This window comes from Leptinotarsa decemlineata, unplaced genomic scaffold (genome assembly GCF_025532065.1).
Source record: "Leptinotarsa decemlineata unplaced genomic scaffold, Ldec_3_MD MMD2_tig00001064_RagTag_RagTag, whole genome shotgun sequence".
In the NCBI taxonomy this organism is placed as follows: Eukaryota; Metazoa; Arthropoda; class Insecta; order Coleoptera; family Chrysomelidae; genus Leptinotarsa; species Leptinotarsa decemlineata.
This window is the reverse complement of record NW_027412558.1, coordinates 13137230-13164168: the sequence shown is the minus strand read 5'-3', so window position 1 is coordinate 13164168 and position 26939 is coordinate 13137230. Positions and strand designations below refer to the sequence as shown.

The 26939-nt window shown below is 35.3% G+C and overlaps 1 protein-coding gene and 1 long non-coding RNA gene across 9 annotated transcripts in view; one reads left to right on the top strand and one right to left on the bottom strand.

Moving 5' to 3' along the window:
• LOC111507040 (uncharacterized) overlaps positions 1-26939 on the bottom strand; it is a 415477-nt gene that overhangs the window by 26206 nt on the left and 362332 nt on the right. For 6 of the 8 annotated variants that reach the window (XM_074175700.1, XM_074175699.1, XM_074175698.1 and 3 more), the window contains 4 exons: positions 20558-20752; positions 9055-9879; positions 6007-6486; positions 462-965 (listed from right to left, as the gene is read on the bottom strand). In XM_074175700.1, the coding sequence (XP_074031801.1) occupies positions 462-965; positions 6007-6486; positions 9055-9879; positions 20558-20752 (2004 nt within the window). The remainder of the gene's footprint in view (positions 1-461; positions 966-6006; positions 6487-9054; positions 9880-20557; positions 20753-26939) is intronic. The other 2 variants (XM_074175701.1, XM_074175705.1) reach the window with 2 other exon arrangements.
• LOC141482433 (uncharacterized) lies at positions 21989-25882 on the top strand. The gene is made up of 2 exons (XR_012465533.1): positions 21989-22406; positions 24344-25882. It is a non-coding gene; the product is annotated as an uncharacterized lncRNA (long non-coding RNA).

The window sequence follows — 26939 nt, the reverse complement described above, 5'->3', positions numbered from 1 at the left end:
TATCTATGAAAGAGAGGAAAATCTCCAACCTTTCTTCGATGTTCCAGACTATCAATGTTGCCAGTGATGTTCGTGTCTCCAATCAGGCGGATAGCTTTTTTCTGGATGGAATCCAGCAACTTCAGGATACATGAGGACAATAATTCAAAGAAGGTCCGATCTGAACTTAATGAAGCATCAAAAGTTGTTGAGGTGTGTACAGTTATCTGGTTCGGAACAGTGTTTCAAGCTTTTGAGAAGCAGAAGTATGTTAATTCAACAACAGGAGAACTTAGTACAGGCGGTAGGAGTCCTTTTTGGGACGACCTATTTCAACCTTTGTCTCCTCCGTGAGAGTAGTCGCTATGAATCTACACTGTTCAAGTGAGGTGAAAACTACCAGCCACTGTTCGACCTACTCAAAATATTCCGACTGCATGTAACATTATAGTAACGTACTTAATAATAAAAAATTGACATACCGGTAACCCATTTTTGTTGAAGTCATCCAAAGTTGGGCCAGAATTTCTCCGCCTTCTTCTAAAGTTTTGAGTAGGAGGAGGCTTTTCATCGGTCGCTACAATATTGACTTTTCCAGATTCGGCAGCAAAATGAACCTCGGTTTTGCAAAACTCCACTTTTTTCGTTCTTCTCGTGTTACTATCGTCATCCTCTTGCCTCGAAAATTGATCGTTCAGCGCCAAACTCGTCCTGCGATATTTATTAGAATCGGTATTATTAGTTACGTACTTCGATTCGTCCACCGCTATTGAATGCCTTTTTATTTCCCTATCCGAATCGTTCCAAGAAAGATCCACGATATTTTTATTTTTTGCTATGGGAATTGTGATTGTTGTAGATTTTATCTCTGATTTTGAGTTCGACCATTCGCTGGGGTATTTTGCCCAGCTTCCGTTTGGTGTTGATGTTTTACTGTAGAGGGGGGCCCTGTCTTCTTCGATGAAGGTATTGGTGAGTTTTTTCACCTGTGGAAAGAATATTCGTATGATGTGAGCAGTGATAATCAACCTAGTTTTTACAGAAATTAAAAGTAGTTATCCCAACCAAACGATCTATTAAAGCAATGTCGGGGACCAGAAAAGTTTATTATCGTCCACAGGCCTTGGACTGTTTGAAATATTTGAAAATTTATCACTTAGCAGGTTTTCTGGGAACTGAAAATAGTATTGTTGTATGAGAACTCTGAACAGTTATGAAGGTCCCATTCCAAACAAGCCATAGTTTTCTCTTTTATGAACCCCTCTGTTGAAGTTATCGGGAACTTTAATGAATTATTGATGCAAAAAATGTAGTCACATATATTTTGCCGATTCAATCGCTAGTAAAGAATAAATACTCGTATCTATCCAATTTTGTTTATTTCAGCTCAAATATTTTCTAACAAAGTGGACGGGGAAAATGATTTGTCAAAATATTAGTCTCCCTTCACATAAAAATATACAATACGATTCAACAGAGATTGACGAAAAATTGAGCGATAGGAAAAAAGCACAAGAGTCATGACTGAAATATTTGAGTATACAGGGTGTAACATAAGTACGTTAAAATATTCAAGTGAGACAATTTCAAGAAAAAAGTTCGTAAGAGCTTCGTTTCGGAGATGCAGGATATTGAAATTGAACTTTTTTGTTCGTTTTTTAAAAATAATTTTCGCAAAAAATAAGTTATTTGCACGAAACTTGGTAGCTGGGTTTTTTGACGTGTGAAATCATAATTTCGTATTAATTTTCATGTAACATCTAGAGGGCGCTGCGTACGCTGTCATTATTCAGTTCAAATTTTTTGATAGTAAACTTTAGGTACTTTTTATAAAAAAACCTAATTTCCACACTTTTTCCAAGTAAAAAAGGGAAACTTCCTCAACAACGTTGGAGGTGATCTTTTTCGAGATATTTACAGTTTTCTATATCGATGCATATTACCTAGCTCCTAGGTCGCTAAGTGAAGTTGCCGAGAATTACAAAAACTGTGTATGTGGTGAATCTCGTCAAAATAAACAACATTTTCCTATGAAATATTCGATGAAAAAACTAAAGTTGCAAAAAAATTATAACAGAAACCAACCAGGTTTTAAAAAACTTCAACACTTTGTATCTCTAAAACGAATGATATTTCGATAAACATTTTATTGAGAAATGTTGTTTATTTTGATGAGATCCACCACATACTTAGTTTTTATAATGTTCTCAGCAACTTCACTTAGCGCCCTAGGAGCTAAGTGATCGATATAGATAATTGTAAATATCCCGAAAACGATGAGGAAGTGTACTTTTTCACTTGAAAAAGGTGTGAGGAATTAGGTTTTTTCATGAAAAGTATCAAAAGTTTACTGTCAAAAAAGTTAGGGCCCCTAGATTTTTTACAAACGTTTTTTTTACCGACCAAAAAATTCAATTTCAACACCCTGTATCTTCGAAACGAAGCATTTCTGAACACAATTATATCTAGACTTGTCCCAGGAATACGTCACGTGAATATTTTAACGTATTTATGTTACACTCTGTATATAACTCTAAGATTGTAGGTAATTTCATTAGTCAATTAAAATACTCGATGAAGTGCATGCACTGTGGACACTCATCAGTAACCTTCGATACTTTCTGGGATTTATCAGTTCCTATACCACAAAGAACTGGTCAATTGGCCAATTGAGTTTGTCACCATGCTTGGATTCCTTCACAAAAGAGGAAACTTTGGGTGGACATGAAAAACCAACGTGTTTGAGTTTCAAGGAAAGAAGAAAATGCACAAAGTCTCTATCAATCCATAAGTTTTCCCGTATTTAAGTTATTCACTTCAAAGTATTCTACCTAACGGAAAGAATTAGAGACAAGTTAAATGTTGTTATCGAATTTCCTCTAGATGGATTAGATATAAGCAATTATGGAGCAGATAATGTGACTCCTTGTCGTTAAAATCTATATTCACTTTCTGATTACCAAATAAAAGTTGAAGACTTCAGGCTGTCTGATCATTATGCTCAAATCATTGAAATTCAAGTAGAAGATATAAAAAAGCAAATAATAATGTGCAAAACGTCCGGCGATTTTTTTTCAGAAGAAAACATTCGAAACTTCAAGGCTGTCCTACAGAAGGAGTCGTGGGATGACGTCTATAAAGAAATATGCCCAAAAAAGCTTATGAAAGTTTCAACAATATTCTTCAATATTATATTGAATTGATTTTCCCGGTGAAACGCTTCCGAAAGCAGACAAAAAAGCATAATTTTGACATTTTCACTCCGGAACTTCACGAACTGAAACACCAAGTAAACCTCTATTCAGAATGTGCTAAAGTTGATAATAATTATACGGAGATATATAAGAGAGTGACCCAAACGTATAGGGAAAAACTAAAAGCCAGTTATAAGCAGTGCGTAAATGACAAAATGTCTATTTCCAGCAACAAAGTCAAATCAATGTGGCATATGGTACATACTATTAAAAAAAAAAGAATACGTGGTAAATGAAATAAAAATTCAACAAGATGGTATTGAAGTATCAAACATAGACATGGCCAACAACTTCAATAATGAGTTCTCAAATTTCATACAACCGCGAAATGTAGACTTCGATTACATGAATAGCAATATCTCAATATGCGAAAAATCAATGTTTTTGCGTCCACTAACGGAACCCGAAATTGTAGAATTGATAAAGAGCTTAAAGCATTCAAACGCAAGTGGTTACGATGAGATATCAAACAATTTATTGAAAAAATGTTCTTATGAACTTTGCAGCCCATTGACGTATATCATAAACTTGTCTACTGAAAATGGAATTTTTCCGGATAGTCTAAAACTAGCAAAAGTAACACCAATTTATAAAAAAGGGGATAGAAACCTCTATGAAAACTACAGGGGAATTAGCTTACTCTCAAGTATTTCCAAGATTTTTGAACTAAATTTTAAAAATCAATTAATGTCTTTCTTCACAACAAATAACCTTTTTTCAGAAAACCAACACGGTTTCACAAAGAACAAAAGTACAGAAACAGCACTTTATGAGTTCAATGAGCATGTGGTTAATGCACTTGATGGTAAATTCCATATTTGCGGATTGTTCATAGACTTCTCCAGAGCTTTCGATTGCGTTAATCATGACCTGCTATTAGGGAAATTGGAAAGATATGGTGTAAGAGGAGTTGCCCTAGATTTAATGAAATCCTACCTGGAAAATAGAGGGCAACGTGTCAGTGTTGGAAACACTCTCAGTCAGTTGGCAACCATTAGGCAGGGTGTCCCACAGGGATCAATCCTTGGACCTATACTATTTTTGATATATGCAAATGACCTGATGAAATATTTTCAAGGATTGTCAACTATTCACACAGTATGGTATGCAGATGACACAAATTTCATAGTGAAGGAAATTGATGTAACGACCCTACAGGAAAGAACCCAGTATGTACATAAACAAGTAAACATATGGGCAGAAAAAAATTACCTAACACTCAATACATCTAAAACTGTGATGATGAAGTTCACAATTAGTAAGTGGCCCGAACATTTTGTTATCCATGAAAATGGGGATCTGCCAATTGAATCTTGTACTTCTACAAAAATGTTAGGCGTCACCTTGGACTACAAACTCACATGGACTCCTCATATTGAGACCCTCTATATTAAATTGAGAAAAAACTGCTATGCTCTGAGATTCATGGCTAATTTTTGTAGTTAAGAGATTTTACTGAGCTTATACTATGCGACCATAAACTGCCACTTGAGATATGGAATTTTGAATTGGGGTACCGGATCTGCTGCTGAAAGAATATTTATTTTGCGAAAATATGCAGTAAGAATCATTGCCGGTATTGGTTGGAGAGAATCATGTAGAAATGCTTTTAAAAATTTCAAGATACTAACTGTTGCTGGTCTCTATATTTATGAATTGTGTATATACGTTTATAGAAACAAGCATAATACACCTTTCCAGCAACATAATTATCCAACTCGTTCTAGAGGCAAACTGATGCCCAATATTCATAGAACAACTCTTTATCAGAAAAGTTTTCTTTATCTTGGACCAAAAATGTTTAATAAATTAGAAGAATCAATTAAAATATCACCAAATCTTAACATTTTCAAATCAAGACTGAAAAAGGCACTTATTGAAAAAAATTGCTACACACTTGACGAATTTTAAACTGTTTTTTTATATTTTAATGACAAAATATCACAACTATGTGATAAAATTGACTTTCATTTATTTATAGTTATTTTTTTACATAATCTAAGCCAAACAAATAATTATATGTATATACCTATATGTATCATATTTTTAGATTATTGATTACTACAAACATTATACTCTGTAACGTGTCCTACCCTCAGACATTTTCCTTGTCACTGTACGTATAACAATGTACTTTTTAACAAGGAAATAATAAAAAATTATTATTAACTGTATTAACTGTAACTGTAATTAACTGTAACGTGTCCTACCCTCAGACGTTTTCCTTGTCACTGTACGTATAACAACGTACTTTTTAACAAGGAAATAATAAAAAATTATTATTATTATTATTATTTAATTATTAATCACAGTGGGTCTACTTACAGCAGACACTACACAACATACTACAGATATCCTTATACTGGCACGTGGCACAAATACAACGATTAACACGTGTCACTAATTTCACCAAAATCGTCTGCGAGTGGAGAGGAATACGAGTACGTCCTCTTTTAGGAAGAGTAGGAATCAGGTTCGTACCTTTGAGATACCTGAGAGGATATTTTTTAGCGTTTTGAAATGTTAGTATTGACCTGATAATTATTGTTGTAATATAATACTTCCTAATACGGAAAAAATCCAATAAATATCTGGGTTGCAATGGTGATGGGAGACAAAATGGGCATTTCATAGCTTGAGAACTGTTGATGTGCAATTTTTAGTGTACTGTTGATCTCATTGGCTCAGTTCGCTCATGTTATCACAGTGCTCGTATTAACAAATTTTAATTTTGAATAAAAGTTTCAAAATAAACCTAATCCTAATAACATACCTGTCCAAAATGCGTTCCGCTGTGTTTGTTAGTTTCGTAGTCATTATATTTTTGATCTATATCACTATGCTCGTCCGAAGTGTAGCGCTCATTTACCATTAAACCGTTTTTCTTCGTTGAAGATGAGACGATTTCCGTCGATCTGCAAATGCCGCTATCGGTCGAACTTTCTACTAAATTTTTATTCTTGTGCAGGATGGAATTCGAGGAGTTGTTGTGATTGTGCACCTGTTCGAAACCGTACGATTTTCGTCGATTGTACCAGTCTTCATTTCTGTTCGTTGTATTACCGTTAATTAGTTTTACTCTGGATTCTAAACTGCCAGTACCTATGCCCGGCTTTTTATTGAGCAGCGATTCCATTCCATAGACGTACGAACGCACACGTGACTGTTCAAGAAGAGGCATTTCTTTATCTTGACCAGGATGTGTTTCTTCCGTTACTATGCCGTCGTCAGGTTCCTCATCTTTATCGTCTCCCTAAAAGACCAAAAATATAATTCTCAAATGAAACTTCTTTGGAAAATATGTATTAGAGTAACATAGATTACATACATGATATATCGACAAAAAATTCAACAATAAAAAAGAAATGTAATATCACATTTAATAATTACGAGATTACATAACTTCATTATGGCTAAATTCCTACTAATACAAACGAAGTATTAGTAGGAACTTCTTCATTGAAGATGGAGAAGCATAAGCGTTGTATGTATGATACTGTTACGACATTGGCTTTTTCATTGTCCCGCCTCTGAAAACGCAGAACCGACCTCTGTATCGTGATATATCAGATTCTCCAATGAACGTAATGAATTTCAAAAATTACCGATAGTGTTCGATGGAATCATAGAAATAAGATCAAAACACCAGTTAGTTCGAAGCTCAGGAAAGCGACGAGAATACAAGGAACAATGAACAAGCGGAATAAGTACGGTGATTATAAAAAATAATTAAAGTAAGCGGAGTTGACTTATGGTTCAAATTATTAATTCATTAAATTGGAATAGGCGTACTATTTATTTATTATAGACATAACGTTGCCAATTAGTGGTACTGAAGGAAAATTATTTTAGGGATCAAGTATTGGGAAAAAAAACTTTTAGACTTTCTACTCGTTCATACTTATACAAAAATTTGGTAAACTTCCGAAGTGAGGAATTACATGAAAGAGAAACAGCCTTTCGAAACAACAATCTACTTTAATATAAACAGTGAATTACATGAAAATTACTTTTTTTACATTCAGTTTGTTCTCCCAACACTCGTTATAGAATTTATACAGATATAATTTACAGGAACGCTACACAACGTAATATATGAGAGTGCCATAATGTAAAATATTCATTTACATGAATATCCATCAATCTTCGGGTGAATTTTTTGAAGTTTTGGGTCGAAAACATTTGTTTCTAATAGCTCGTCAGCACAAATTTGAACTTTCGAAGTCGAAAACACGCATTTCTAGCAGATAAACTGTAGATGAGCCGAAAGAAAGCCAGAAAAAGATGTTGATTTGGAGTTGGCTCATTTCTTACTTGTTTCTTACTGTTTGGAACCTTTGGTGACGTAATGAATATTACTGGAATTTTATTCCAACACCAAACCATTATTTTAACACTTCGTCACGTGTTTCAATCACCAAGTGATCATCTTCAAGAGGAAGATTGAAAGATTAATTTGGAGATGGCTCAACAGCAGAGTTTGACCTAATTGGCAGCGAGTATCCAAGTATGGTGCAGTTGCCAAGGAATACTGAGCTCTGTGCGATTCCCACCTTTTGTTCGCGACTTCATCAAAGTCGAACAGGAGGACTACTCATGCATCAAGAGTAACCTGGGGCAACTATCACCTTACATGAAAAGTGGTGTAGACTAGGCGACCTCGAATAAAGTTTCTACAACGAGTTTATCAGAGAGATCAGAGAATGGAAAGAAAGCTCAACAGCTACGGCGTATCAGCAACCAGATGCAGAAGCATCCAGGAAGATGGGTAAGGGACACGTACTATCTGCGAGGGGGCCATAGGTGACATCACATCTTCACCATTCAGGTATCAGGATTCTATAATGCATGTGAAGACATTTTGAGAATTCTCGAGAATAGTTCAGAACTTAGATTAGTTTGAAGTTCAGACAAGCGACAGTTAATAAGTGAACTAAGTGCGATAAAGTATAATTGTAGTTACTGGCGTTAGTTATAGTATGAACTATTGAATGAAGTTATTAAATTCAAAATATTGTACCGCATACAAATGTATATATAGGAGACATATATAGGATAGTGCTTTCCGTTTCCAGAAGTCAAAAAATTTAGAATATTCATTTTAAAAGGTAGAACACCCATATAATTTGCATTACAGGTAGAAATAAACCATAAGAAAATTGAAAAAAGGACTTAGAAGGCTTAGTGGACGATTAGTGGACCGAACGATTAGTGGACCGAGTGAAATTCTGTATTTTTGAAGAAACGTTTGGCTGAATGGTAAGTTCAGACCGATTATTAAAGGTGTGGTAACTGAAATCCGAAGGAACGAATAACTCAACCGGAGTGGAATAGAAGAACGTTTTGTGCTCAAAATAATTCTGCCAGGGGTAAAAGAAGTCTCACTTTGGTATTCAAGAACATTGTGAGAAATACAACCTGGGTCTTTGAAGGGGAATGGTATAAAAGTTTTAGACTGTCAGCCTCATGGAAAAGCAATCACTGCTCTGTTCCTACTAACAATGAACATTATATTCGGAAAATACAAAGTCGAATAGTTCTGTATTGAAAAGTATCCTAGCTAAACAGTAGATGAGAAAAAACTTATGACAGTATTAGTTCGCTAAGACGATTGCTCCAGGATCAAAGAGTTGAAGGCTCGATCTCGAATGAAATATTATAGTAGAAAGGTTGAGTTACAAAATCTCCAACTTCAGTCAAGCTGCGAATGTTAAGCCAGAATGGTTTTTGAGTTTCACATAGTTCAAATGAACTCCATTAACTGATAGTCCATTATTTGAATGAGAGAGTTTCAAATGACTATTTTCAAATAACTGTTTACCTTATATATATCGCTAGTTGGTGAACTCGTTCTCCTGAGCCTTCCTTTGACTTCTTGTAACGACTCTACGGTAACAAAAGAATTTCGTTTCTGTTTTCTAGGTGTATCGTTGTCATCGTCAGGAGTTTTATCACTACTCGTACTGGAGCTCGAAATAGATTGTAGAATCTGATCGAGAGCCTCAAGATCTACACTGTTATTTCTTAAAGCCGTGTTCAGTCTTCTTCCTTTTTCTAAATCTTCGCGGATTTTACGTACACTTCCGATATTTTCCGGCAAATCCGGAGGTTTCGTACTGACAACGGTTTTGTTCTGTTTGGGAAACTGTAAAGACCTACGTATCTTAGAGGTTCTTCTCCAACTCTGTAATTCTTCTAGATCTTCAAGATCTTCTGCACTTTTGTTACTACCAATATCTTTCTCGGGTATCAAGTTGATATCGTCACTGCTGCTGCTTTTCGTTCGTACTAAATTAGTGTGACCGTTAGTATTAGTATTTTCACTCGAAACACTTTCGATTTCGTATATTTCAACACTGCCATCGCCGTTTTTTCTGTCTTTTATTGCAGGACGAGGCGATCGCCTGCCAAATGCCTGTTTAACTGCTGACTCGTGTATTTGATGACACAGACGAGAAACTCGATGCAGATTAGTGGCGGCTGTAATGTGGGCCTGTCTCAAAGGGTTAGAGTAATCGACAGGAGGTGAGATCGGGTCTTTCAGGTGATGACGGGTGGGAGGTCGCCTGGTTACACTTCTGCCTACTGTTGCTTTGGACTTTTGCGGAGTGAGATCCAGCGGGTTCAAAGGAAGCTGAAATGAAGACTTTTTTTCAAATATATGATTTTCATTCATTTCAAATGTTCGAACTACAACAAATAGAAAAAGTTCCAATACACAACTTTTCCCTATTTAATTCACCACTGTGCTCACGTGCTACCTGTCAAAAATAACTGACTTTCTCTGTTCGATCATCTTCGATTAAGTCGGGGATGGAGCATGGCAGCCTTGCGGCTGGCATTTGTCAGATGGACAAATGGTACACAACTAAGTTTGAGATGGCGGCATGAATGCCTCAGACATCAGTATCGCCCTTCACGGTGAACCCCTGCCTGGCTGGGGTGAGTAGATGAGAAAATTGTTCAACCGTTAACGGAGACTGACTTTCTCTGCTATCTGACGTTTGTTATATAGTACTTGGAGTAGAATATCGAAAAAAAAGCTATTAGTTGACAGATAACAACTGATTGTTGTTGAGACATATGAGAGCAAATTCAGAGGCGTACATGGAGGGAAATGAATAAGAGGCAGATCAATTTTGAAGTACTGTTATTTATTTTCCGTTTCATTTTATTTCAGGAGAAGAACAGACATTTTATTAAAACAACGATAAAAATAAAATAAAAACAACAATAAAAATTAATTGGCGCTCCGGGGCGACTTTATTGATTCAATTACACTTCAGGAGAAGTGTAATTGAGCCAAAATCTAATGAAATATTGAAGTATTTCGAGTATTTCATCAGTTCGGACTTCCATTGTCTAATATATAATGTCTAATAAAAATAATATAAATTGATTTGAAATCCCAGTAAGAATCTGTAAAAAATTAAAAAGGTTAACAGGAAAATAACAATTATTATTAAATAAAAAACTTAAAATCACAAAGAAATAACATACAAGCAACAACCAAAAAAAAAATAAAAAAAATTTAATATTTATACGAGCTTAAAATTAAAAAAATTATTATTAACAAGAAATGAAAATTAAAAATGGAAGGATTTCAAACCAAGTTACGTCACGACGTTTCGATTGTTAGTATCCACAAACGTCTTCGGGTGATAACTGGACTTATTCCTCCGATATCCGACTATTTATAGGTCAATCGAGTGCTTTCACCTATCCCCTCTTCCCTCTCTACGCTTCATTGGTTTTCCATATGTTACGTATCTCTACGCTAGCTTGGCTGAATGCGTTGTTGGACATCATATACGCAGTTTCTTTGAATTTTCTCCTAAACCAGTGTTCCTCCTTGTGGATGATTTCAGCTTGAGCCCACTTGATGTTATGTTGATAAGTCCAAGCATGCTTTGCTATTCCGGATTTGCTGATTTCTCCTCGCTGTGTGTGTTTCTTGTGCTCGGCAATGCGAACTTTCAATGGTCTCTTAGTTTCACCGATGAATGATTCTCCGTACTAGCAGGGTATCCGGTAAATGCAATTCTTGGAATCGCAGTCCGCGTTTGGTGGCCTGGTTTTCGTAGGGCTGCTACGGATAGTGTTCCCAGATCTGAAGCAGTTCCTGATATTATACTTGGATCCAATCCTTCTCATTCTTTCCGATAATCCTTTGATGTAGGGAAGTACAAGTACTGGTTGTGGTGGCTCCTCTTCCTTGTGGAGCTCTTGCTGTCTTCTAGCTAAATCCTGTTCTACCATAATTCTGGAGTAACCATTCCGTTGAAGGTTATTTTTGATGATGCCTAGTTCCTTTTCGACACCTTTGTATTACATAGCCCGAAAGCACGGTCTAGTAGAGTCTTGATGATTCCTTTCTTAGTCGATTGATGGTGGTTGGATTTCTGGTTTAGATACTGTCCCGTGTGAGTGGGTTTTCGATATACAGGTGTTTTCCATTTAGTGTCGGTACTCTTCTCCAATACGTCTAGGAAAGGCAATTCGTTGTGGACTTCCTTCTCCATTGTGAAATGAAGCAAACCAGGAAATCCGGAATAGAAGAGCATGTTTGGACTTATCAACATAACATCAAGTGGGTTCAAGCTGAAATCATTCACAAGAAGGAACACTGGTTTAGGAGAAAATTCAAAAAAGCCGCGTATATGTTGTCCAACAACGCATTTAGCCAAGCTAGCGTAAAAATACGTAACATATGGAAACCTCTAATCAAGCGGGAAACAGTCATCTCCCGCTAAAACCAATGAAGCGTAGAGAGGGAAGAGGGGATAGGTGAAAACACTCGAATGAACTATAAATAGTCGGAACTCGGAGGAATAAGTCCGGTAATCACCCGAAGACGATTGTGGATACTAATAATCGAGACGTCGTGACGAAACTTGGTTTGGACTCCTTTAACTTTTAATTTTCATTTCTTTTTAATAATAATTTTTTCAATTTTCAACTCGTATAAATATTTGAATTTTTTCATTTTTTTTGGTTGTTGCTTGTATGTTATTTTTTTGTAATTTTCAGTTTTTTGTTTGATAAAAATTGTTATTTTCCGGTTAATCTTTTTAATTTTTTACAGATTCTTTCTGGATTTCAAATCAATTTATATTATATTAGACAATGGAAGTCCGAACTGATGAAATACACCACGAAACATTGTCAACCACCTTCAAACGAAGTATTTCGAACTACAACTTTTGGTAAACATCCTAGACTGTTCGTGTATACTCTTCTATGGACTTGGTGAATAAACAATAGATGAAAAGAAGAAAAAAAGAAGACAATTTATACTGGCACTACGAGGGAAGGTTTTCAGCTTCGGATATTAGATATGCTAGTCAGTAACTTTAGCCAACACAAATATCAATATACATGCGTTTATTTATAACAACTAAGTTGAATATATACGGGGTCTGTTAAAAATAGGATGAATTTTCATTTTTCTCAAAAATATTTATTTATTCATCAATTTCTATTTCGTCTCCATCCCTCACATATAAAATACTTATGCCAGCGGTTTTTCCAATCCTCGAAGCAGTTCTGATATGCACTTTTTGATATGTCCTTGAGCTCTCACAGCGATTCGGTTTTTATCTCCTCAATAGTCGCAAAACTCAATTCTTTCATGGGTCTCTTCGATTTTAAGAAAAGAAAAAAGTCGCAGGCGGCCAAATCTGGTGAATACGGTGGCTGAGGCATGATTACGGCGTTGTTATTGCCAAAAAATCATGAACAAGCAATTATGAATGAGTAGGTGCATCGGCATGATTGGGATAGGTTGCGAGGTCCTAACCATATACTCATGATTCGTCAACCAGTTATGACCCTTTCAAATAAATCTGGATCACCGATGAGGTCATTCAACAATTCCGTTTTTTTTTGTAAACATTCAGCAATTATGGAAAGAACTTCGCTGCCAAACGCTTCATGCTAAAAATTTCAGGAAAAAATTCGTGGCATGAGTCAACCGCTACGACTACATCCTCAGCAACTCCTGACTCAGAGTACAATCATCGTATGGGACTGTGAACATTTCAAGTGTTTTTGAGCACCCAATTCCATTTTTTTCACAAAATTTGATGCAATTTCTTTGATCAATTTTTTTTCGAATGCAGAAAATCACCGAACACGAACAACAAACTGAACATGCTAAACAGCTGAAACTGTGTACATATGTTTTAAACGAGTGTACCAACATGAAAAATAAAAAAAAAGATCGCTAATCGAATTTACGAAGCTCGCGAAATTTGAACATTCACCGTATTTTTTTAACTGTCCACGTATGTATTAATAATTGGTATGACCATCCACAATTCTGTTCATTCCGTTTGAACTCTTCCATTTCATATCCATTTCATGCAAGTGGTTAAAAAAGCAGAGTCCATTATCTTTGGGAGTGCGCCATATTGTATTTAGTCTCATCATGTTATTTTTCGTATCATTTCCAACAAATCCTATTATTTGATACCCATATTATGGAAGTGCATAAAAAATAATTAGCCCACCATCTTGGGTGGTACGCCGCATTGGATTAAGAATGAAGATTTTTGCATCTCGTCACGGCACGAAATTTTTAAGAAATTAGGATCCCTCTACGAAACACTTGGAAGGATCGATTGCAGCTTGAGAAATGGTTCTGATACAGATTCCGTGAAACATGTTCTTCCTTACGAATCAGTAGACAATTGTTCTCAAAATCTTGGAAAGAAAATTGGATTAGATAATTTAGGAAACACTTGCTACATGAATAATATTTTACAAGTGTTCACGACGAAGAATTTCAAGAACGAGGTTATAACAATGAACGAGAACGAGAATGTTTTCTACTTATTCACCAAACTTGAACAATTGTTCATGCAGTTGCAGTTTCGTAAGACTGTAGCATCTTTTCCACCAAGCGATTTCCTGGAGTCTTTGAAGTCTACTAGATACTCGTTACAACAACAAGATAATTGTTCCGAATTCTTGGGGTACAGTCTATCTCGTCTTGTGTTTGTTCATCTTTTGCTGGAAAAATCCTCACTTGTTTATTTTGTAGTAAATGTTCAAGAGGTAGCAAAAACGAATGTGATTTTCTGGAACTTCAACTAACTTTCCTAATATAACTGATAACCAGTCCGTGCAAAACTCATTGTTGAATCATCTGAAAATGGAACTTTTGACGGGTGATGATCAACTGTATTGCTAAACACGCGCCAAACTGACTATTATAAGACAACAAGTATATCTGAGGCACCAGTCAATTTAATAATAACACTGATAATCTTCAAACATAACTCAACCTTTGACGGAAGCACCAAACTCTTTGGAAGGTTCGAAATAGATGAACACTTCAGTCTAGCAGACCACTATTATAATCTTCATGCAGTCATTGTTCACTGTGGTTCTGGTGTTGAATCTTGCCATTATTACGCATTGGTCAAAGATAAAACAGACTGGTTTAAATTTGACGACAGTCGTGTCACTAAGTGTTCTGGCGATGTCTTGAATTTATTGGAGCCCTACATTTTGTGTTACGAAAGATCTTCAGATGATGTGGTGCTGCAGGTTTTTCTGGGTTTTCCTGCAGCTAAAAAAAGCAAATGCGTCACTGGAATCAATGAAGTCGCCCCGGAGCGCCAATTAATTTTTGTTCTTTCATAATTTCACGATTTGTATTACTTTCTTCTTTAATATAGCCTAACTATAGAAATTAGGATATTGCAAAAAATATTAGTGCATCGCTGAAATTAATAGTTGATTTTGTTAAATTTGTTGATCCAATCGAAAATAAATTAGTAACGTTGGATTCGTCAAAAAATCCTTTTTTCGGAAAGTGTTTGACAAAATTAAATAAATTATTGACAAGTATTTTTGTCGATAATAGTCGATTCATTTGTAATCCAATCGCAAATAAATTAGTATCGTTAGATTCGCCAAAAAATCTTTTTTTCGGAATGTGCTAAAACTGCTCGATTTTCAGATATCGCCTGAGGTCCTTAGATTAGTTTACGTCTTATCATGGCCACCTAGATGTATTTTCTAAAGTGAATCTGAAAAAATTAAGTAGGCGTAAAAACTTTTGAACGTAAATCAGAACTTTCTCAGGGATCCAAAAATGTTACAGTATACAGGGTGTTCCATTTAAAAATTTACAACCGGAGCCATTTCCGGTGGAACCGGAAGTGACCGGAAAGAATACGTGAGAACTCTCCTCTTTACATACCATTTATGTATACCAAATCTTATTTTGATACACCCAATAGTCTAGAAGTTATGACTTGTCTAATAGATTCGTTGACACTCGGTATATTATTTCATTATTTCGGACTTCCATTGTCTAGTATGATATAAATTGATTTGAAATCCTTGAAAGAATCTACAAAAATGAAAAAGATTAGCTGCAAAATAACAATTATGTCAAGCATAAAACCTGAAATTACAATGAAATAAAATACAAGCAACAATAAAAAAAATTGAACTAGTAACACGAAATGAAAATTGAAAATTAAAAGAATTCAAGCCAAGTACTTCAACGACGTTTCGAATGTTAGTATCCACAATCGTCTTCGGGTGGTGATAATTGGATAACATTGTCAACCACCTTCAAACACCCGGTATATTAATTTTCCGTTTTACTTTCGCCTGAAATAAATTGAAGAAAATAGACCCGAAATATAGGTTTGAACATCACAACATATATGAAGAACGAACTACTGAAGAAAAAAATATTCACAAGGAAATTTCAGTGTGGAACTGACGAGTTTCTGGGAAATACTTCAATTCAATTCGAGTGTATGCGATGTTTTGCGCATTTGTCGTGAAGGATAAAATTTAAATTAGGTACATCACATGACCGGTGTTCAACAAGCAAACGGTTTCAATACAATAACGAACAGCCCATCAATTACATAACGAATAATCAAAGCTACGTACCGGAAAGCGTTAGCTAAGAAAATAACACACCGGTGAGTCAATGTCGACGTACAAAGGGGAGAGCGATACTTATAAATATAGAAATCAAAGTACAAGATAAATTAATGACAATTATCGGTATAACAACTAATAATGACGAACTGTTCTTGAATAACATTTATATACCGATTGATTATGTATACTGTTCTTACGTTATTATACAACCTCTTTTATATATGAACTAAAAAAATTCATTGTAGAAGGAAATATTGTTGACTTGATTTTCATTTGCTATATAATTTATGTTACGTCCAGTTTTTCGAAACTGAAAATTGAATTTCAGTGTCACTATTTTCCGGGTTTGAAGGTCGTGAATTTTTAAAATTTCTTCCTGACACGAGAGGCTAGCTTCCCTAGAGGTTAATGCATCCTGTGTTGATATCTCCGATGACGAGATATTACGGTTACGAAACGCGTATTTATGTTGACTACTCAGGTAGTTTGGTGTGCTAATACCTGTACCTGGCACAGGTAAATTATGTAAAGCGTGTTTATGTTAATTCAGGTAGTCTGATGTGATAATACCTGTACCTGGATTTGGAAAATTGTTAATAACATTCGTTGACCCTTTTATACCTGTCGTCATGCTGTTTGCTATTCTTGAACTTCTTAGAAATGGGGTTTCATATTCGATTGAAGTACACAGCATTTTTTTCTGTTGAAGTTATCAGTCTGCAGTTTCTTCAGCCTTGTTCTCATTGATCTATTGATGGTTCCGATGTATACCGTCCCACAAGTGCATGGTATGCAATAAACTCCTGGTACTGACAGTGAGCTCTTTTTGTCTTCGGCCGATATGAGGATTTGTTATACCTTTTTGGTGGGTTTGAAAACTGTTCCAATGTTATGATTTCCTAAGAGTTTTCCAAGTCTGTCTGTGACCTTAGAGATATAAGTTAGATACGCGCGTGCAACCATCTGAGCCGTCCCCCCGCTTTGAGCCGTAGAACTCTTCAGTTTCATGGCTTTGTTGATCTCGGGTACACTGTATCCATTCGATCTTAAGGTCACTTGAAGATGTTCCGGTTCTTCCTCTATATGCTCTGGTCCACATATTTTTTGAGCTCGTTACTTTAGAGTGGAGATGACTCCTCTTTTTTGACTAGCATGGTGGTTCGACAGTGCGTGCAGGTACCTATCCGTGTGCATGGATTTTGGGTACACTTTGTGGGTTGATCTAGCACCACATCGTTCGATTACTATATCTAGGAATGCCATCCATGGTGAACATGAAGACAAAACACGCTTTACAGAATTCACCCAAGTCAGGTACAGGTATTAGCACACCAAACTATCTGAGGAGTCAACATAAATACGCGTTACGCAGCCGTAATATCCAGCCATCGGAGATAACAACTCAGGATGCATAAACCTCTGAGGAAGCTAGCCACTCGCGTCAGCGAAACGTCGGGAAGAGTTCCAAAATCCACAGCCTTCAAACCCGGAAAATAATGACACTGTCAGAATTGAATCTATATCTGATTGTTGACATTGTTATTTCTTCTGTATTCAAATGAAAACGCTTGATGAAGCTATCGTGTAGCAAAACACGTGTTGAGGTTATGCAAATGTAAACATCGTAAACACCGCATATTTGTTTTTTTTTTGAAAATTCCGACTTCAATTTCGATATTTATTAAGGACAAAGCACAAGCACTATAAGAAAATACTTTAGGTGCTCTAAGAGCGGTGCTCGAAATTTCGACTAATATTTTTCGAGAGTTTGACAGAGATAAAGTCCAAATTCAGGAAGAAGATATGTTCTCCACCACTAATGCAAGTTCTTGTAAGAAATAAGACAAAATCTAATACAATATTGGATCAAACAAACTGCATCAGTATCAGAAAAGGTGGAACACTTGCCAGTTCTCAAAACTGAGTGAATTTCTCTAAGAAAGGGGTAAATGGGGACGAATAAAGAACTCTTGGATCTAATCCAGCTATAATAAGGGTGTCCTCTGTTTAAGAATATGTCTGCTAGAAGTGTGTATAAAAGCGGAGTTGGTCCGGCTCAAAAATCTTCCAAAGTTCCTATACTGAATTGACTACTGCTTACCTAAAATTTGGATCTGGGTCAATGGAAAAAAACAATGCTTTTGACTTTTCGCAATATATGTGCATACTGTAGGCAAGCAGATGTCTGCTTTTGAGGCTGAGTTTGTGAGTTTGTTAGATGTAAGCTTTTTTAGATTACTCAAAAGTTGTTCAAAGTTTAGGATTTGGCCAGTAAACAGACTATGAATATTTGAAGTGAACATTCTCAATGGAAGCGCAGTCAAGTCAAAACAATGATTCTGTTGATAACTATGAAGCAGACAACACACCAAGTGATGGAGTCCATGACCCTTCGAACAACCGATCGGATATTGTTGAATTCTCGAACGCAGATTCGTCCATCAAACTCTACGACTATATTGACAACAGTAGCAGCAATATCATACCAGTAATAAAAATAGGTGACTGTGTCAAAGCTATTTTCTGGGTTTTTGGCTGTGGTCTGCAGGTTCATATGCCTGTCGTTTCGACTACCACTGCGATATACATTATCGATGGCGATGAGGTAACGGTCGTTATGCTCGAGTTGGTGCTCGAGTTGTTGTTCCTGTTGCTCCCAACGAAGAAACTACAAGACAGGTTGTTACATTTCATTAATGTTCATTGCCTCTTCTTTTCTATTGAAATAATTCCTGTGTTTTTGAGAGACGGGTACCTATACTTCTTTTCGTAGTTCCAATGTAGATCCACTCAGTTAATGTCCATCGCGATAGCAGACGAAACGTCAGACATGAAAACCTGTAGACCACGGTCAAAAAATACGGAAAAAAGGTTTGACAGTTATCTTCGGACGTGAAAGTTTACATTATTTGAAAAACGAGTGAACCAAAATTTATACTGTGAAGGAAATGAGTTGAAAGTACACAAAAATGTATTGGGTCTTGCAGAAACTGGAAACTCTTGAAAAAAAGTCTGCCACCCGTAAATTTGATATTATTACGTGGCCATAGTCATGCCTGACTACAATTGGATCGACTATGAAGTGTCATCGCGAGTATCATATCTCAATAGAAAATCACAGTATTCGTTTTTCCACTAGTAGAACAGTACACTATTTGTACACCTCATCAGTATTTCAAAAGTACATTCAACGTACAACAGAAGGTGATAGAAGCGTTTTTAACATTGATGTATTTAGCACGATTTTTGTTTAGCTTCTTTTGTTCACCCAGTTATATAATATACAGGGTGTTAGAAAAGTACGTTAAAACGTGACGTATTCGTGAGAGCATTTTAAGAAAACATCCATATAGTTGTGCCCGGAAATGCTTCGTTTCGGAGATACAGGGTAGTTCAGACTTTACTCCCACCTGCGCCGGGAAAACTGCTAAACACAATTTCTTGCAATTGTAAAAAGGGATGTAGTGCTAAATGGGGTAAAAAAAGTTGGACTGTTTTGTTCTCTAGCATGTACAAATTGTCAAGGCTGATCGTAATCCAAAGTTGAATCACCAACAATTGATATCTACGATATCAACGAGGAGATATACGATGTATCACTATTGAGGAAATTTACTTGTACCCAGCATGAAGAGGAATAATTAGGAGAAGAATAAAAAGAAGAAGAAGTAGAAGTATTAGAGAATTATGAATCAGACGAATTAATTTTCCAAATTTTTTAATTTTATACCACTTTCATCATTTTCAACCCTTGCCAATATTATTTATTTTTTAATAGTTTCAAATTGAACAGAATCACAACAGATCTGTGGTAAAGGCCTATCGGCAAAACCACGTTGAAAGGTGTCGTGGGGTGTGCAAATTATGACAATTACAACTCTTATTACGTTTTGAATCGTTATATATCAGAAACGGTGGCTTTGAGGAAAAAAGTATTAAGAAATTTTTCATTAATAATTATCTGATCTACAATTTTTGCTAACAAAATTCATGATAAAATTGACCTTTTTTTCGAAAATCGCGAGAAGCCCGTTTTTGTGACTTTTGACCCCGAGTAACTTTTTTTCCAGGTACAGGATCGATGAGGATTTTTTAAATTTCATTTATGATAGTGTTTTGAACAATCTTACCGATTTTGAGCTGGATGCCAATTTTTGCACCTTCACTCCTATTTTTTGGTCTAACTTGACCGGATAATAAAGTTAATAGTTTTCATGATTAAAATTTGGGTTTGAATTCTTCTGCAAATCTATCCAATATTACATAGGTTGACTTGATTGGTACGTGCAACTTATTTTACTGAATTTCAAACTAGGTCCACGCCCAATGAAATTAAAACGCAATCAACACAGAGTAGGCGGTTTCGAATAAAATGACGCATTACAATATTGAAATAATTTTTCACTCACCTGTAAATTTTCGAAATCCCTATTACCCCCCAATAACCCGCCGTCTTTGTTGGTCCACTTGCTCGTCGCGACGGTGTGCGTCTTCACCACGTGCAACCGTCCACCGGGTATCTGACTGTGGAACACTTCCAACTGCCTCCTGGCGCTTTGGTGCAGGCCCCCTTCCGCGTCCGTCCTGGCTCGAGAGTCCACTACCTGCGAAAGATGACTCGTGTGAGAGACCTGAGATCAGTGTCGTATCGAGAAGGTTTTCATTCGCGGAACGGAGTGATGAAAGTTTGGCATCATTTAACCCCGACACTGAACATTCACGAATTAATCGACAGAAAAAATGTTTATAACGAAAATGTTTATCTCATTTTGCTTATTTAAGGTTGTTTCGGCAAATGACGTGTTTGTTTGGTTCTGATTCGCGAAAGTTCTACCGGTGAGAAAGTTATCAATTTCCACAAGACCAGAACACAAATATGTTATACAGGTATTATCTCCGAGAATATTGAAAATTATCTTTCAAAATTCAATCTCCAAGCGTCCTACACATCCAACGGAAATTTAGGAAACATATTATTTAATACCAAACCTGAATTAGACAAAGGGAAGAGATCTGGTATATATCGACTAGAATGTGATGAATGCCCCGCCATATATACAGGCCAAACTGGTAGAAATTTTGGTATAATGTACCATGAACATGTCATTTTGGATAAAAAATCATTAATGTACGAACAACTTCAAAATTCGAAACATAAAATATATAAAGATAATTTAAAAATCCTCCACACATGCGAAAAAGGGAAAATGATGAATCTGTTGAATCGTAGAGGATTCAATTTTTATCACACATGACGACCCGATCCAATGAGGGTCGTTGTGCAAAAATAAAGGACAGGCCTCGAACGTGACAATTTCTGACGATCGTTCAAATCGTTGGACACCCACTTTTCGAACTTCTTCCTTTCCAAAACATTTTTAACCATCAAAAACCCCATGGGAGCTGACGCCCAGTTTTCCGGTATCCCACTGGGTCAGTCTCCAACAGGATCCTCAAATCCTCTTCCTGGATTACTGTATCGACCACTTCGGGGCCCATCTTCAAAGCTGAAATCTCCGGAACAAAATTTCGCAAGCCAACTCCGAACTTTGCGTTCATTAACACTATCATTGCCAAATGGCTGATTAATTTTTCGGGCTCTTTCGGCAGCTCTTTCTATATAAAATAAATAATTTTATTCATAAATTATATTCCAATTTTGTATCATAGTAAATACTTTTATCATTATTATTATGTATTATTACTATGCATTACTAGTCGAACTGGTACGAGGTTACTAATCGGAATGATATACTACACGAAAAATAGCAATGACATAGATACATCCGGTCGTGAAAGTGCACACTCTTTGATATTAACCGTTCTTTACTCGACAGATATTTTCAAAATGTTATATTGGCATTTCACAGTTTCACGAATTTTTAAAAGTTACATTTGTTTTCTGTATTTATTTGGATTCCATACCAATTTCACAGTGGAGGAGAAAACTGAACAAAAATGTTTTCACATACTGTTTTTAATGAACAACTTCTACGCTCCTGGACAAAGGAGGTGTTTTATTATTGCTGTTATTGTTTGGAGGATGGCACTGTATTTAAATAATGTATAACCTGCGCTTTCCGCACACGTTCTTTGGTTAGTCATAGAAGACGGCGGTCATAGGTTGCATCCATCTTTTACCTACGTGCATGGCCTTGCATTATGTTTACCAGTGGAACTGTATTTTACAGGATGTTCGGAAATTAATATCGCGATAGACTACACGATGATCGGCAATAAAGTAACCGTAAATGATTGGTATGTATCGAGTGAGCGGTATCTTCATTTTATGCGCTTCTCGCATTCCGAAATCAAGGTGAAAAATATTATATTAATCAATTGTGCTAATTTACTGTGATTGATGATTATATATTTTTTTCAAATCATAGAAATCCAAAGAAAACCATAGTACCAACTTACTCTGTCATTATTATAAGTGGGTCAGATTAATACAATTAAGAATGCGATGGTTCATGGAGACGGCTTACTATTGGTCGTGTAAAAGCACTAGTATAATAAGGCCACTTGTGAAATGAAAATAATAAAGCTAATAATTATTATCTTTTTGAAAAAAAATCTGTTTAAAATTTGTTTTTCCGTTAATCAGATGTCGCCCCCATACGAACGACAACTCTCAGAAGTTGAGAAACTTGTGCGAGCTAAGGACCAACGAGGTCTTACCTTTTAACGTGTGATTCCTAACGCGATGATAATGCTAATACGTTTTTTTGACTCAATTGCCAATTATATAAATACACAATAATATAACAAAAATAACAAATATAAAACTCTATAGAAAATAATGTAATTCAGAAGACATAGTTCACGTCCAGTCGGCGGAAAAGAATTATTCTTCCACTCCATCATAAAATATGAGTAGAGGCACAAAACGATCTTTTAATAAATATCACACTAATGTGTGACATGCTGATGCTGTTATTTGAATCAATTTTTTATGGAAGATCGATTATTTCATTCCTAGCGCAAGGAATTTGTTAAACATTTCATTTTATTTTGTTTTTTGAATGAAGTGAACGGTGGGTCGTTATGACCAGGTCGAATTCTATTCATTAACCAAGTTACATAATAAGTGAATGAGCCATCAAATGGCAACAAATACAACTATCTACAAGGTGTTTATTAAACATACGGCAAAAAATTAAAGGCCTTTTCCTTGGACTATTCTAAGGATATTTTGTCTTCTGATTATTTTTGATACAGCGCTTTGTTTCGAAGATACGGGGCGAAAAGGAATTCCATAAACTCTTTTTTGTACAACTGTCATTAAAAGTGACATTTTTAATGGTTGTCAAGAGTCTCAAAAGTTGATGTTTGGAAAGTAGCGTGATAAAAATGATTTTAACACTAGGGTTGAAAGCAAATAGTAATAAACAAAACAGTTATTCAATTTTCAAGAAAATTTCATTATGAACAATATATATAGGTAGATACAATTAATTTCTGTTACAAATGTAATATATACATTGATTACACTATTATTATTATCTATGAACATTAATATGAAAAGTACAATTAGTACAACTGCTGATATTGATACCTTGCGATGTTGAAGTGCCTTGTAATATATTTGAACTATCTGAGTTGACAATTTCATGAGCATTAACATTCAATTCTTGAATTGAAGAGGGCGATGCTGTAACGCTGGAGGTAGTTGTTGGGATTATTCTTTCAGCAATAGCCTTTTTATAAGAAATAGATTGATCGATGTAACCCTCAGCTACTGTTGTAGACTTCCATCCTCCGTGCTTCTTAATATCCGTTATATTTGCTCTTGATTCTACTAGCAAAGAAGCAGACCTTCTGAAACAGTGACCTGTAAATTCCGTTGGTTGCGGGAGGTTCAGAAATTCAGTAATGGTAGAGGGCATTTTCCCAAACGCATTTATACCAACTGGGTTGGCACTGCATGTATAATTTGAGTATTTCATGTATATTCCGAAAATAGTAGCAACTTTTATCATCAAATATTTTTCATTTGGCACCATCTGGCCTTGTTCAAACGTAAAAGTTTTTGATTCTTTGGGCCTATAACTTTCATTTTTTCGCTTCAAGAATGCTATTACTTTGAAATATTTTCTTGGATTGACACCATTTTTAACGATCGCACTCGACTTTATCATTGAAAACTTGCTCCACAAAGTTAACGAGTTTCATATTTTTGATTTCTCTTCTAGATATAATAGGCTGAGAAGACGGTTTCGCTGAAATTTCCTATGACGTTTTTAAGTCTATACCAGCTAAGAAAATTTGAATATGCGGTGTCGTACTGCTGAGCCGATTTTTTTTTGTAACAATTCAATTGAAGCTGTTTTTGCAGCCTCTTCAATATCGTAAGTAACACACAATTCCATACTATTGTTCTTCATTATGCAAGACATTAAACACCAGCAAGAACTTTAAATGTGACTTTAAATAAAACGCGTGAGCTGTAAACAATACTGTTTGTTGGTAACTAGGTGATTCGGTGTCACCTGACACGGCCACTTCAAAGCAAATGTGATAACATGAAAATAGTTAACGATGTCAAAATGTGTTTTTATAGAATTATTAAATTTATCTATTTTATTATGAAAGCAGGACAGTTGTATAAAAAACTTTGTATGATATTTGTGTTAAAAGTAAGTTTTATTTTGTTCATGAAATTGCTCAACTCGCTACGCTCGTTTCGCAAACTTTTTCACTCACAAAATGAAACCTTACTTTTCACACTCATATCATAAATAGCTATTTTGTAAATGTCTCATAACTATAAACAGAAAAGCCATGGATGTTTTTCTATACTGCTTGATGGATGAAACCACAGTGCATTTTCATCGGTCATACCATTAGAGAAATATAAAACAAAATACAAAAGTGACCAAGACGTAACTAGTGATGTATTCATTGAAATTTGACTGTTGTGATGAATTATTCTCAGAATGATTTGCAAACTACAATATAAATCCTGAAACTAATCATTTTAGAGAATTATGACAATAATAAGCTTGAGCAAGGGTTCCAAGTTGATGTTATCTACACGGACCTTGCTAAAGCCTTCGATTCAGTTTGTCATGAATTATTAATTTTAAAACTTAATAATCTTGGAATAACGGGCAGATACTTGAAATTTATTGAATCCTACCTTCCCGGTAGATCGCAGAATGTGAGGATAGCTGACAGTGTGTCAGAAACAATTCATGTAACTTCAGGGGTTCCGCAAGGTTCGCACATTGGTCCTATATTATTTCTACTCTTTATTAATGATGTTAAATCAGTGTTTAAACACTGTAATATCTATCTGTATGCGGATGACCTTAAATTTTTCAAAACAGTGCAATCTACCAATGATATTGAATGTATTCAAAATGACCTAGATAGCTTTTGTACCTACTGTGATACTAACTGTCTGAAAGTTAACATTAAGAAATGTAATGTGTTGAGATTTTATAGAATAAGACAGCCTGTCATTGGAAACTACTCCATTAATGATGCAACTCTTCAAACTGTCAAAAGCTTATGCGATTTGGGAATTACTTTCGATAAAGATCTAAGCTTTATTGATCATATCAATAATATCTGTAATAAAGCATTCAAAATGCTCGGATTCATCAAAAGGAATACCCGGCATATTACAGAATATGATGCTATAAAGACATTATACTTTTCACTGGTTCGGAGTATTTTGGAATATAATAGTGTAATTTGGTGTCCTCTTTATTCTTGTCATAAAGAGAGGCTTGAAAAAGTGCAAATCGCTTTTCTAAATATATAATTTGGAAACTTGGCCGACCCTACTTTGGATTTACCTCGCAAATGAGGCTGTCTGTATTAGATTTATTATCACTTGAAGACAGACGTAAACTTGCAATGGTTCTATTCCTTCATAGAATGATAAACTTCCACTACAATTGTTCAGCTACTTTAGATGACCTTTGCCTTTCTGTTAACTCAAGATCCTTGAGAAGCAATCGCATTTTTTCATTTGGGTTGCGATTTCACAAGACTGACTATGCTCGATGGCAATAAGTTGTAGGCTTCAAAAAAATTTCAAAACATACTTTTCAGAACTTCATCTTTTTCATTTGTCTTATTTAGAATTCAAAAAAATGGCAATTAGACGACTTCATCAAGATATTGTTCATTAAACTTCTGAATAGTCGTTTATTATTTCTTTTAATAATCATAACTTATTCTAGTATTCGTACATGTCTTTTTTTTTGAATTTGAACTTAAGGCACTATTTGACAAATGAAAATGCATACCTTTATAATAACTTGACTCTAGGGTTTGTTTGCACATTGATGTAACATTTGGGACTTTGTTACAATTCTGTAATGTACTTGACATAGTTAGTTATGTTTTTGTTTTATAATTTAATTCATTAGTGTTGAATGTCTTTAAGCTTATTTTTGTCTTTTTAATATTTTTTCTTTTTTTATGTTCCATTTGTTATTTTATTAATAGTTTGTGGCGTATAGGACTGATAAAAAATAAATAGGTTTATTTATTTTCAAGCAATTATAATAGTTATATTAAGGATTTTACTTGTTGGGTTCATAACTGAACTCTAATGCTTGACTGGTTTCAACAATTGAAACTTTCTTGATGTACCATTTGGGATTTTATAATAATTCTGTAGTGTACTTGACCGATAAATAAATAAATAAAAAACAATCTAATTGTGTCTCTTGTCAGAAACATTTGATACAAGCCTTTTGTAGGCTTCAGATGGATACGTCTTCATATTCCAGATGAAAAATGTTGGTGAAACTGATGCAAGTAGTTTTCAAG